Source organism: Lytechinus pictus, chromosome 15 (genome assembly GCF_037042905.1).
Source record: "Lytechinus pictus isolate F3 Inbred chromosome 15, Lp3.0, whole genome shotgun sequence".
NCBI lineage: Eukaryota > Metazoa > Echinodermata > Echinoidea > Temnopleuroida > Toxopneustidae > Lytechinus > Lytechinus pictus.
In genome coordinates, this window is record NC_087259.1 from 5,533,306 (window position 1) to 5,548,355 (window position 15,050).

Consider the following 15,050-nt stretch of genomic DNA (forward strand, 5'->3'; position numbering starts at 1 on the left):
TATAGGCTACACCAGGGCACGTTGTGTTGGTGATTTTTTTTCACCTGACTGCTAAAAGATATTCAATAATACTTGTAAGCAAGCAACAAGAGGACCGAGGGCTCAGGTAGTAAAGGGGGCACTAGTGCACCAAGTGGTAATTGAACCTATATTTACAGCACAAATGGGAAAACAACAAAAAGGGGCATAACAAATACCAAAGACCAATAAGATGGTCTCCAAGGCCAGTCAACAGAGCATCCATGAATATGGCCTTCGATGGACTTGGATTGATGTATAATAAGCATGGCTGAGGGCCCTTTCACACTCCCTGAAAAAAAAACGATTTAAAATCCAGATTAAATTCTGAGAGACAGTCCCTTTCACTGAAAAAAGGGTGGCTAATCCAAATTAAAGCCCAAGTCTCCTTTTCACCACGAAAAAACTTGATAGAGTAACTCTTATCAAGTCCCAAGTCCCTTTTCCATTCACGAAAGAAAGGGATTTGAATCCAGTATACATATAATACTCCCTTTTCCATTCACGAAAGAGAGGGTATTGAATAATAATAATATAATATTAATATAGGTATATTTACCCAGGGAAGCCACAGTTCTGAAAACTGTTCTCTCAGTGGGCCCTGCTATTATTATTACCCCGGCTTTAGCTGGGCTGCCTAGACGCTCAAAGCATTCAAGGAATTTCTTCCTACCGGGTACCCACTCACCTCACCTGGGTTGAGTGCAGCACAGTGTGGATAAATTTCTTGCTGAAGGAAATTACGTCATGGCTGGGATTTGAACCCACAACCCTCTGTTTCAAAGTCAGAAGACTAATCCACAGATACAATAGTCACTTTTCCCATTCAATGAATAAAGGGTATTGAATCCAGATATGATCTTCCTTCCCATTCAGTAAAGGAAGGGTGTTGAATACAGATACAATAGGGACATTCCCATTCATTGGAGAAAGAGCATCATCTTCAGTTTAAATTCAAAACCCTGTTCACATTCACAACAGGAGTACCAAATACACATACATGTACGCTGTAAGTGTGAAAGATATTTATAGACAATCTCAGTCTGCGATGAAAATGAATTTCCAGGCATGAGAAGAATCGTTACAGGTCTATCAATTATCACTTGCAGTATCAGAGCTCTGCATAATTACTTGACAGAGTGATCATTAGCAGTGTATGATTACATTGAACCTTTGGCGTCCTTTGCAAGCCAGTATCAGGTCAGATGCACCAAAGACTGTGTTTATAGCCAAATGCAAACATGTACGTATATATGTAGATGTACATGTATGTGTTTGTAACAGACAGACATCAGAATTAACTGAAAAGGTTCATCTGATTAGTGTGATGACACAAGAAAACATGAAAAAGGATTGTTTTCTCAAGAGATCGGGTGGGTGTTTCATAAAGCTGTACGTAAGTTAAGAGCGACTTTAAGAACGACTGGTGATCCTTTCTTGTGGTGAATGGTATTTTCATTGGCAATGCTTTAGTGCTTTAGAAAAGATCACCAGTTGTTCTTTAAGTCACTCTTACATGTACATGTAACTTACGAACAGCTTTATGAAACGGCCCCAAGGAGTCTGTTGCATAAAAGTTACTTTCACGGTAACTTTGCCTGTTTCAATGCTAAATTAAATGAAACCCTTGATTTTGACTGTTACCAACAGGGGGGGAGTGGGCACTCACATATAATGGTGGTAATCCAGGGACGTGCCGCTTTGATGACCCCTTTTTCAGACCGAAAATACCTTTTTCAGATCCGCTACAAAACATCTAAGTTCCCTTGCCCTGCAAAAATTATCCAGCGCGAGCATCGCATGCGAGAGCTGCACGCACGACTTCACAACTCCCTCCGCTAGCGCCCATATATATATGCACAGCGCTAGCTACTGTACCGCGATCCCCTTCCGTAGACCTTGTTTTTCACACAGCCCAGTATATATCAGGCATGAAAATTGGGTATGAAAAAAAAAGCTGAAAGGGTTTTGGAAATGTCGTTGACAAGACGGTGGGCGAAGCCCACCGGGCGAGCGGTTTGCCGCTCGCTGCTAACGGGTGGGGTCCAGGGGGCAACGCCCCCTTAAGCTCCTGGGTTTTATCAATTTTACAACTCCAAAAACCTGTTTGAGTTGAATGATTGTAATGAAGTATTTATATGGATTTTTTGTCCAAAATTCAATTAAAAAAAACTAAAAAATACAAAAAAAATAGCAATAGCACTTACCTGGTTTAAAAAAAATTGATTTTTTTTTTTTTTTTTTTTTTTTTTTTTGGGGGGGGGGGGGAATTCAGCAAACAAAAAACGCGGAAATCCGCGGAAACGCGGAGAATTTTCATGCCTGATATATATTTATATATCCCAAGACCCTGTATTTTACCCTTGAAGTCAGTTCCTAAGACCCCCATTTCAGGCTTTTGTGAGGCACACCCCCATCAAAATATAATTTGAGTGCCCCCCCCCCCCCCCGTAGATACCATTTGATGGCAAAATGAATGACTACAGGGACTCAGAACTACTGTCTGTGAATGTGAACAAGTGCAGATCCCTGGCTATCAATATCACCAAAGGAACATTTATTTTTCTTATCTTCAAAGATTTGACGTTCACACTGCAATCACGTTCAAGCAGTTTCTTTGTTGGCTGTGAAATTAATTGTACTTCAAAACATGCTAAAAAGGACGCTTAATTTAAGAACTCTGCACATCCATTGAAATCGCTTGAATGCAATCTTTCTCATCCACGATTCAATCAAGCCAGCCAGTTTTCAGTACATTCCAACTTGAACTATTTTATTGGGTCAGATTGTGCAGATTATGATGGATGGTGGACCGTGGATGGATGATCGCGGGTAGAATACACTTGAATGCTACATGTACATGTATAATTACATGTGGTAACTTCCTGTAAGTTTTTGTGTTTGAATTTTTGATAACTGTTGAAAATCACTTAAAGTGCGCCCTTGGACCTTTCCAAAGAAGAAGTGGAAGAATGCTGCAAGAGCATATAGACATAATGCTGCTCAAGTTGTTATCTAACAATGTTTTAGGAGATCCCTTTCTATTCGGTGGTATTTTTTAAAGAAATTTTACCATGGAATAAGTCCATTTATGTGGGAGGTTTTCAAAGCAAAATGAACGTTCCTGACATACATGTCGTAACATACAGGTCTACAAGTATACATGGATATTGATGATGATTTATACTTTTAATCTCATACATTCATTTAAATACTACTACTTCTACCAAAGAATAACAAGAAAATCAAATGAGCCCCTACTTCCACTACTTCTCCGCAACTACATGTACTGACACTATATTACAACTAAATTTATACATGACAAAAAACAACTATAACTGGTATTACTGATACAAAAGATGATACTATATTTACAAATGGAAGCAATTCAATTTTGAGGATTCAATTCTACAGGTTGATCAGCTGTAACTTTTTTTCATTAAACCATTATGCCACAACTGTGTATGCATGAAATAATACAATATGAAAAATCTAGGCTTACCCAAAACAAAAAGATTATATCCAAATTGAGTTACGATTCCCCCCCTTGTAGTTTTTCTGGAGATGTCTCTCCTCATGTCTCTGGACTCTCTGGGATCGCATCTGTCGCATCTGTCCCAGTCATCATCCTTTCACCCATCTTATCTACCACACAAAGATGCTGTGCTTTGAGGGAAAGTGTAGTCTCCCACTACAGACCCTTTTGCTGAGTGCAATACCCGAACAAGGGTCTTATTTTTAGTCTAACACGGTGTTGAAAGAAACTTGAAATCAATCGCAAGTCAATTTTGGGTGAAAAAAAAATCAATCATAATCATCATGTCAGGAAGTCTATTGAAATTTTCATGCAACAAGAAGCAAAAATCTAATAGTTACTATCGATATATCAATCGTAAATTTGTATTAGAAATTTGTGATTGATCGCATGTTTTCTTGCAACATCTGCTACGACTATCATTATCTTTGTAGTATACATGTTCAGCTGCAGAAATGTTCTTGTTTCAACAAAGATAATACACATAATACGAACATGGACATATCATTTCAAGAGTCTGCGGGAGTAGACTAATATTGTGTGGGTGCCTGTGTGTGATATGTCAGATCTTGTAAAGTATATTGGCAATGTGAAATGCAGATAATGATATTCTGCTTTTGTTATTATGCATTTGAGAGAATTAGCGTGTTGTGTCGCACATACAAAAGAAAGGATTCCTTCTTAATGAATTTTGATAAGGTACAAGATTTCATTTAACACTACAGGTCATCCAAAAGTAATTTTTTTTCAATTATTGGTCGGTATTACATGCAAATAATATTTGGTTTATGTAGCATAATTTCTAGCAGACACAAAGCACTTTTTAAGATCATGATAAGTTTAGGATTTATAGGTAAATGAGGTTAAAGGAGATACATTACATTGTGTAATGTTTCAAAATTGGAAAAAGATTGTTTATAAAGGGAGAAATGTGGAAAGATCCAAATTGTGAATGAGTGTTTTTCACTTCTCTAAAGATACAAAGGTTCAAGCATTACTGTATACATTGAGGAAAACAACAAGATAATTTCCATATTTTATTCATGCTACAAGTATTGTACATAAAGCTCTAAATTTAAGAAATGTATATACATGTATACAATGAGGTATCAAAATGGTGACATTTAGAGTGAGGCTTCAAACACATTGTGTATGGACGCCATGGGTATACAGAGAATGCTGTGGGTCAAATAAGAAACTGATATGGGTCAATCTGTTTAATCCTCCTAATGACGTTCAGAGATCTTGACAAAATAAATTTTTGTGATGACGTCTATCACTAATGACCTATAAACACTGCAGGCAGCTCAGCATGCTTGCAGTATCCAACACACAGTCCTAGTGGCTGTTTCATAAAGCTGTTCTTGAGTTACAAGCAACTTTATGAATGATTGGTGATCCATTCTCATGGAGCATGATACACATTAAATTGGTGTTGATAGTTCCTAGTAAAGGGTCACAAGCCATTCATGAAGTCGTTTGTGAATGAAACACAGATTGATTAAACCAGGATCTATTATACGTAAATGTAAATAAAAAATTAATTAATTGATCAATTAATTCATTTATTAATTAATCTATTGCTTTATTCATTCATCATTTATTTATTTACTCATTTATTTATTTTTTATTTATTAATTAATTTTATATTTATTTATTTATCATTACTATTTTCATCATCATTATTCCTTTTATTTTGTTTCTCTATTTATTTATTTATTTGTATATATTTTTTTTTTTTTTTTTTTTGGGGGGTCATAGATCATACCATCAAATGACAACAAATACTAGGGGTAAACATACAAAAACATGTAGGCCATATTTTCTTAAACTAACATATATGCCTTTTCTTGTTAACAGGTCAAAAACTGAAGAAAAAAAACGAAACTTAGGAATTCCATGCAGGATGCCCCTCGAGCAATCATCATTCTCTGACCATAGTTTCCCTGTTAGATGATACAGCTAGAAAGAATGCTTACGATGCCATCTCTGCAGGACATCACCATCCATGCATTCCATTTAATTTCTTGTTTGGTACCACTGGGAAGTCGGTCCAGTTCAAAGCAGACACTTCAGTAAATAGTGAATGTGTCCAGATAATAATACACAATTATGATTATCTTGAGGATAAATATTACTGAGAATACAATTCTGAGAGGGCATTTACTATTGTAAGCTCCTGAAGTCCTTGGATCTGATGGGCTGAGAGTTAATTTGTTGGTGAAAATCACAGATCAGGACCTTCACGATCACGATCGTCATCATCACCACCATCATTATTACTTTCATCATCATAACCGCCACCACCACCACCACCACCACCACCACCACCACCACCACCACCACCACCATCATCATCATCATCATCATCATCATCATCATCATCATCATCATCATCATCATCATCATCATCATCATCATCATCATATCATCATCATCATCATCATCATCATCCAAAATCATCATCCAAAATCGTCATCATCCTACATTTACAAGTACAACCTTATCCCTGGAAAAATACAAAAAATGTATCTGTAATGTAAAGTAAAGACAAAGTCTTTCTTGACAACAAACTAAAGACCTTTGAACACAAGAGACCGTACAAACAAATTGACAGCAATATCAAATTCAAAAATTGCTACATGGATAAAAGAAACAAAGCTAATTCGAGTCAAATACAAATGACAGAATTGGCTGGGTAAACAGAGAGCATAACGGTTGCAAGGTCGAGATGGGCGTCAAGTGCCACCTTGGTCTATTCACCTGGAAGGTCAAGCGAGTGACTATCATAATAAATCATAAATCAGGCCCCAAATAGCACAGGTGACATGTGAACATGGAGGAAACAATAACTAACCCATTTTAATAATTTTCATTCACACTGTCAAAGAAGTAGAAAATATATACACAATTTTCCTGTTTCAATACTTTAAAGATACTGTTGCTCTTTCGTGAAATATCCCCCCCCCCTGTAGATCTCTGTCATACTTACAGTAAAAAAGATATCACAATGAGCTGGTGGTAGAAGTTGCGAGCAACAAACAGAAGCACTTACTTACTTTAATAATGTTCCAATAAATTACAAAGAACATGAATGTAATTGACATCCACATGTACATGTAAATGTCAGTTGACTCATTATACGATACTAGTCTGCATGCAGATAAAATGTTTTATAATTTGCTACACAGGGCCCTCAACATGTACAGTAGTATCAACTCCGCACAGTGAGCAAGGCAAAGATTACAAATATCAATCAGAGTACACGAAAAAAATGAAATCCATATTTTATTGTTCGTAATGAAACCTGCGATTGAAATACTTCAAAAATTCTTTTTGCCCAATTCATCGTGGGCCCGGCAGCCACTGTGCAGCGCCAGATCGACAAAGCTCTATCCCTTGAATCATTGAACGCTAAAAAGGGTAGCAGCAACTCCCATCTTTTTATGCCTTGTAGTCTGACGCAGCCGGGGTTTTAACTCCCGACCTCCCGGTTGTGAGCCGGATGCTGTACCAACTGAGCGAACACACTGGTATGTACATATATTACTTTGAGGCGAGACATGAAATCCATAACCAAAAATCTGGGTAGCCTAATACCATGCAAACGAATGAATGTCAAAATGTTTATAGGATTTAAGGGAATGGAGATCCTTTCTTACCATCTGGTTCTTTTCACTGGCATAGAGTCCTACTTTCCAGCCCGGCGTCAAGTTGACTGCAAGAGAAACGGACAATGATAAGTAGCGATTATTCACGCGTCAGTCCATGGAATTGTGCATTATCTCGACCTTGGGTTCTCATAAACTTTCAATGATCCTTGACTTTTAAAAACTTTCTGGGAGAGCTCTACAAAATTTTCTGAGATTTGTTTATCATTTCATAAAAAGATGTCATGGTCTGGTGGATACCCTGTCAATGCATGATTAGGTGCAGGGTTCAAATCATAATGTATTTTGGCAAGAATTGGACTGTATTTGCCACACTCTACCCAGGTAAAGTATAGGTACAGTAAATAAGAATATCAGGGGTTTCCAGCTAAAAGCAGTTATCAAGGGGACATGTACATGTAGAGGTGTTGTGGCTCAGTGGATAAGTCTCCAACTTTGCGCCACAAGGTCTGAGGTTCCAATCCCACCGCAGCACTTGCGTCCTTTGGCAAGGCGTTTATCTACATTTGCCACTCTTCACCCAGGTGTAGTAAATGGGTACCCGGTAGGAAGGAATTCCTTGAATGCTTGAGCGCCCGATCATGGTAGCCATGCTTAAGTCGGGGTATTAGTATGCAGCGCTTAGAAACATTTGTATTAAGCGCTAAATGTTGCATATTATTATTATGTGCTGAAAGTGTCTCTCAAAGACGCAAGTGCTAGTATCTAGTAAAGACCAGTGTTATGTATTCAATTATAAAGTTAACATGATCCCAAAAGTTAGCCAAAGGACCTTTTAATAATAATGTTAATCAGATAAACTTACCACTTTGTGAAGAGCTTGGAGGGAACTGCTGCTGTGGCATTGGTCCCTGCTGTTGAGGACCTGGGAAAGGCATTGGACCCTGTTGCTGAAATGGCGGACGAACTCCCTGGTTCTGCTGTTGAAATGGCATCTGCTGCGGATGTGGCATTCTCTGTTGCTGGTGTGCCTGGCCGTACTGCATAGGAGGTGCATCATACTCCCGACGCTGCTGCTGCTGTTGCTGCATGCCCATAGGCTGGTTAGGCATTGGTTGATTCATAGGACCGTGGTTAGGTCGCGCCCAGGGGGGTTGGTTGCCCATCATGTTATTACCCATGGGCATGCCTGGGCCTTGCATTCTTGGACCGGGACCAGGACCGGGACCGCCCATATCATGCATGGGAAACCTAGGACCATCACGGTGCATCATGCCCTAAAAAGAAAAAAAAATTGTCTGTCAATGACCAGTTTATATATTCTAGAATTCATTTGTTTCACTTTCAGGAAAGATGGTGGGACATCAATACATTTAAAATTGTATGACCAAAGAAGCACACAGTACAATGTAATTCAACGAAAGAGTCCCTCCTCATATGAACAGAACATGCGACATCTTATATTTTTAGCGCTTTTAAATCCAGCTGTAAAGAGTGAAGACCCTACATAGGAATGAAAGTTCTGTAGTAACCTTCGTGAGTGCCCAATAGTAAAGTACACTTGGAGCCGATGTTGCAGTTCCTATAGGATATGTTAAAGTTCCTGCAGGAGACATTGCAGTTACTGCAGAAGATGTTGCAGGTTCTGCAGAAGTCATTGCAGGTTCTACAGAAGACTTTGGTTTCAGAACACTGTTGTCCAAGTCTTCCACGACCAGAAGCATTCAAGAAAGTAGAATAGATGAGTCAATGGGTAATGTAGCGAGTCACAGGGCATTGAGATCAAGGTTCTCCTGTTGGACTTGAAGACCACAGCGAAAAACAGCATCCAAGGGAATTGGTCTATAGGAAAGGTACTGCTGATAGCAAACATCCAAGAAGTCTTTCTTTTCCATGGACCACAATACATATGGCATGGAATACTCTCCCATCAAGCAATAATTGCCACTTGTTCATACTTGCTCTAGATAGCCAATGACAGTAGTTCTCCCAGACAATAAACTTTGACTTTGTGTGATACAACTAAACAAGTACCGGTATTTCAATTCAATACTGATACTCAGCACTGGATATTCCACTTATGAAAAAATGTATGCTTTCAATTTTTCAAAGCCAAAAATAAAACTTGGCTACAGAGCAGTGCATCTTCAAATTGCTTTGTAAGACTGACTTGTTCTCCCCTCTTCACAAGTCTTTATCAGATTTCATAAGATTGTTGAAAGTTGACAACTAACAAAAAATGGGTTATTCAATAAAAACAAACAATAATGAATTCTTCTACAGTGTCATTCATTGGCATCGTTCTCACTCTAAAAAAACACAATAGGGTCTAATGCCAAGGGTGCAGTGCTTGTGGTCAAAGAGTCTGAATGGTGAGATGTGGCGGAGAGTGGGAGATATAAAAACATATACAGGGTTAACTCAGACGTGACCAAACTGAACTTCCCACAGAAGTTTCAAAGGAAAAATCCTCTCTACATGGAATGTCAAGTTTATAATGCATCCTACACTGTCATGCAATGTTCTGATTGGCATTCCTATAAAGTGCATTAAAGGTCAAGTCCACCCCAGGAAAATGCTGACTTGAATAAATAGAGAAAAATCAAACTAGCATAGTGCTGAAAATTTCATCAAAATCGGATGTAAAATAAGAAAGTTATGACATTTTAAAGTTTCGCTTATTTTTCACAAAAGAGTGATATGCACAACTAGGTGAGTCAGTCGATGATGTCCATCACTCACTATTTCTTTTGTTTTTTATTGTTTGAATTATACAATATTTCATTTTTTATAGATTTGACATTTAGGACCACCTTGACTGAACCATATAGTATATAGCTAATTCCACATGTTCAGGGAGGAATTAATTGTTGTATCACTTGACAATGAGGAGAAAATTAGAATATTTCATATTTCATATAATAAAACACAAAAGAAATAGTGAGTGGATGACGTCATAGTCTCCTCATTTGCATACCAGCCAGGATGTGCATATAACTGTTTTGTGAAATCAAGCGAAACTTTAAAATGTCATAACTTTCTTATTTTACATTCGATTTTGATGAAATGCTTGTTGGATTTTTCTCTTTTTAATTCAAATCAACTTTTTGTTGGAGTGGACTTGTCCTTTAAAGTTACCGGTAATCAAAATTCAGAGAGCTAATGTTGGAGTATTATTGATAATTTATTCCAAACCAGAATATAAACAAGTGGAACGCCTCTGGCAGTCTCGCCTGCATTACGCAATTTAATATAGCAGCAGTGCTAACTTTGAAAACTACTATAAAATAATCATTTACAAAAACATCATTCATATAATGACATAATACCACGTTCATTGACCATAAATGACATTTGAACGGAGACTTAAGACTGTCAACTACACCCATGTCCACATTTCATTCACTCTATCCATAAACTTTCAAAGTTATGATGGCACTTCAACAATTACCCCAACATGGCCTACATGTAAGTTTATTGACCTTAACTGACCTTTGACTTGGTTTTGTGACCTGAAACTCACAGGGGATGATCAGTGTTGCTTGATTACTCTTATATCCCAAGTTTTATGAACTAGATCCATAAACTTTCAGAGTTAGGATGGTAATTCAACAAATACCCCCAACACGGCCAAAGTTCATTGACCTTTAATGACCATTGACCATGGTCATGTGACCTGAAACTCGCACAGGATATTCAGTGGTACTTGATTAACCTAATGTCCAAGTTTCATGAACTAGATCCATACATTTTCAAAGTTATGATGGTAATTCAACAAATATCCCCAACTTGGCCAAAGTTCATTGACCCTAAATGACCTTTGACCTTGGTCATGTGACCTGAAACTCAGGCAGGATGTTCACTAATACTTGATTAACCTTATGTCCAAGTTTCATGGACTAGATCCATAAATTTTCAAAGTTATGATAGTAATTCAACAAATACCCCCAACTTGACCAAAGTTCATTGACCCTAAATGACCTTTGACCTTGGTCACGTGACCTGAAACTCGAGCAGGATGTTCACTAATACTTGATTGAACTTATGCCCAAGTTTCATGAACTAGGTCCATATACTTTCTAAGTTATGATGTCATTTCAAAAACTTAACCTTAGGTTAAGATTTGATGTTGACGCCGCCGCCGGAAAAGCGGCGCCTATAGTCTCGCTCTGCTATGCAGGCGAGACAAAAAGCATCTCCTATAAATCTTGGTATCAACTGACATCACATGTAGCTGAAGTTGCTGTACAAATTAATCTGGAAAAAAAAACCCATCATGCCCATATTCGGTCAGAAAAGGGCAAGAAATACTTTTCAAAGTTATGTAATCTACAAAAGCGATATATTACTGTAGAATATGACAAATAAATCACTAAGATGTCGAGAAGTTTAATCTCAGCCTTATCTGCCAAAACTTGAAAGAAAAAAAAGGAAGAAACTCGGACAAGTAAAATAATACATATTGTTGCTGTCACCATGAAGCAATAATGCTACAAAAAGGTGATTCTGAGATAAGCGCTTCAAAATACTTTCACATAATAGGCCTACAGTACACGTATGTAATGATTTTTCTGTGTAATTTTATTTTTTCCATCATTTGAAAGATCAGAATTTTGGATTTTCTGACATCTACAGGTATCTAAATTCTTCTAATGAATCCTATTTTCTTGAAATTTTGGTAAAATTTAGGTTAAATTTTTATAGTTGTCAGTTTGTAAAAACACATTCCAAAGTTACACAGTAGAATTTCTTTCACACACAAAAAAATACAATGCCACGTTCGCTTCCACATCTGTGTACAGCATACATGTATGGAATGTAATGAACAAGCATCATGCTTGTCATTGCTTTACATACATAGAGCTCAAATTCAATGTATGTATGCTTTTTTGGGGTTTTTAGAAGTGACATGTTAACTAAGCATGGATTGTAAACATATGGTATGGTGACCTACAAGTACATGTATATTGTACATGTATGTAGGTGGGTTCGATGCCAGCAGAGCAGAGCCCAAAGGGGTGGCAAAGGTATTCGTGAAAGTGAAACAAATTTCAGAAAATTCCATTTCTATGAATAACCATCGCAACACAATGAAACATAACAAAAAACTTTGTGAGGTTATTCTAGGCCTATTCGTTGTAAATATTTACAAAAAATGTAATAAGTGACAAAAATATGATTTTTCCTGTTTCTGCCAGTTTATGTCGACAATAACGATAATCAGATATAAATCAAAAACAATTTTCAAATTTCTACTAACCAAGCATACATGTGTACAATGTACAAACAATTCTACTTGGTATACTGTAGAGTATAAACTTAAGTTTAATACAGACTATACGTTATCATGCAAACATGGTGACATATGAACTTGACCTTTTAGAGAGAAAAAATGGGACGCAGAAAAAAGACAATTAAAAAAAATTCTTTCAAGTTGAGAATTCTCTGAAAGTATTTCATTTGACAACTTGTCTCTTAGGCCCGTATTCTGAACTCGGATTTAAATTAGACCCTGGTTTAAAGTTGTGGTTTAACTATGGAAAGCCAATTGAAGCACAATTCCCTAACAGTACACATTCAATTTATTAACTCATATGACACCCAAATTGTTCATAATGGAAATTTATAACATTTTTTTTTCTTTTTAAAATGTTCTATTGAGACATATTTGATATGACTGAAAAGGAAATTAGCCATTTCAAATTTTTTTTTCTTGTTTTTCATGGTTTCATGAATTTCTTATACATGTATTTCTACTGTTTTTAATTTTTTCCTTTTATTCCATTTTCACCATTTTTTTTGCTTCAGTTGTCTTCATTAATCAGTATATATAATAACAAATCAGTTTTTAGAAACTAAAGGAAAAGTAAATAAATCACTTATAAGAAATTTGTTTAATTTCTCCATTCACTTTGTACACAAGTCTCCCCACTGACATTGTGTGTAAATAAATATCCCATACGTAACATGTTGTCCCTTTCATAACAATTCGTCAATTAACTTTTAATTAAAAGTAAACTATATTTTGAAACTTTTTGTGGTATAATATTTTCATACTCAATAACCATAGAGCTATTAACAGCAATAACTTAGAACTTCCCAGAGATGTAACAATACAGCTGTCATTCAAAAACTTAACCTTCAGTTAGAATTTGGTGTTGACCCCGCCACCGTTGGAAAAGCGGTGCCTATCTAGTCTCACTCTGCTGTGCAGGTGAGACAAAAACATCCTCAAAATGCTACGCCTGGGACATTCCATCCTTGGACAAGACCTCATTTGCATATTTAATTAGATGACACCACTTTTTTCTCCCAAAAGTAATAGGGGGTCCATGTCCCACCTATGACTAAATCTCACAAGCTTTGTTTTGATTTTCTATGAATTTTACAATTGTCCCATACCAATACCATTTTACCAATTATGCAAATTAGGTACCCCAAATTAGCATAAATTTGCATATTATTATCAAATATTCTTAATGAAATTTAAAAATTCAACATTTGGCCTTTTTTACCCCACCAAAGATAACTTCTTAAAAGATGAAATTTTTTTCTTCTAGGGTGACCTTTTCTTGGACTTGCCGATCTATCTTTGCGAGTTGAGGCTCTGTTCAATCCAATGGGGTGAACAGAGCCTCAACGTCACGAGAGTGGATAGGTCGCATAATGGACGAATGAAGACATGCATCATTTGGTTTACACAACAAATTTTCTAAATTTTGTTATTTGACAATAGAGAAGAAAAAAATAACAAAAGCAGATGGAATTAAGACATATTTTGCCTTTGTCCAACAATTCATTTTCTTAGTGGTACACACTGAAGGAGAGAGCTCAACCGTGCAATGGAAAAAAAAAATGCACGGTCGCCATGCAATGGAAAATACAATTTGCATGCAGCACAAAATGGATCAAATATTGAATGGCTTTCAGCCGATCAAATTACAAGAATTTTTGTATGCATTATACCAAACGGTCCTGCAGTGTATTACATCCAGATCCAGTATAATATTTTTAAATTATTTTTTCTGCTATTTTTACAAGAAACTTTTTGTCAGGCTGAACTTCCCTTTAAATTAAGCAAACTATTTGATTTGTCAAGCGATCATTGACATCAGCAGAATTGAGTCACAGAGTGCGTGCACACAAGAAGAGAAGTGACAAATAGGTCTAGATCTAACGTTAGAGAAGTGACAAATAATGACAACTGACAAATCTATGGGGCGAGCCCACGAGGCTGAGGGTTCATGAGGCCGATGGTCCACGAGGCTGATTTTTCTCAAAGTGTACATTTTCTTTCATTAGGATTTTTTCTATCAGTATATTGTAGCGAACCAGTAATGTGGATAATTCAATAAAAATTGCATTCACAAACTCCGAAAATAATCCACACTATTTTTTACGAGCGCCCGACCTGAAAAAGGCGGATAATTGTCATGGCAACTGCACACACCCCCTCCGATGGGGTTGTGTTGGAAAAGGGTGACCTTGTGACCGCACCATGGCAATTATCCGCATTACTTTGGAAATGCGTTCATAAAGTCCAAATCTGGTCCCGATGCCGCTATTATGCGGATAATTGCAGCATCGAAATAATGCGGATAACTCTGGTCCCGCTCCGATTTTACCACCAAATTATGCGGATATTATCCGCATAATTGGGTTTATGAAAGGGGTATACGTTACAGACGGCTTGCGATCGTGCAGAAACCATATTATTATAAGTAATGGTTTCTGCACGATTGCAAGCCATCTATGACGTACGCGTACAAGGCCGAGGAGAAATAAAAAAATGTTTAAAAAACTCCTCGAAACAGACAGCTGCCAGCTATCATGGCTTGTTTCGCTGAGAAGCTAAAAAAGGTTATGGTAGTGTGACCTTAAATTCG

General features: G+C 37.1%; 1 protein-coding gene across 4 annotated transcripts in view; it reads right to left on the reverse strand.

The window, feature by feature from the left end:
* The window catches only part of LOC129278201 (trichohyalin-like), a 40,484-nt gene that overhangs the window by 23,885 nt on the left and 1,549 nt on the right, over window positions 1–15,050 (reverse strand). For all 4 annotated transcript variants that reach the window (XM_064110589.1, XM_064110587.1, XM_064110590.1 and 1 more), the window contains exons 2-3: window positions 8,030–8,441; window positions 7,216–7,271 (exon numbers count right to left, since the gene is read on the reverse strand). In XM_064110589.1, the coding sequence (XP_063966659.1) occupies window positions 7,216–7,271; window positions 8,030–8,441 (468 nt within the window). The remainder of the gene's footprint in view (window positions 1–7,215; window positions 7,272–8,029; window positions 8,442–15,050) is intronic.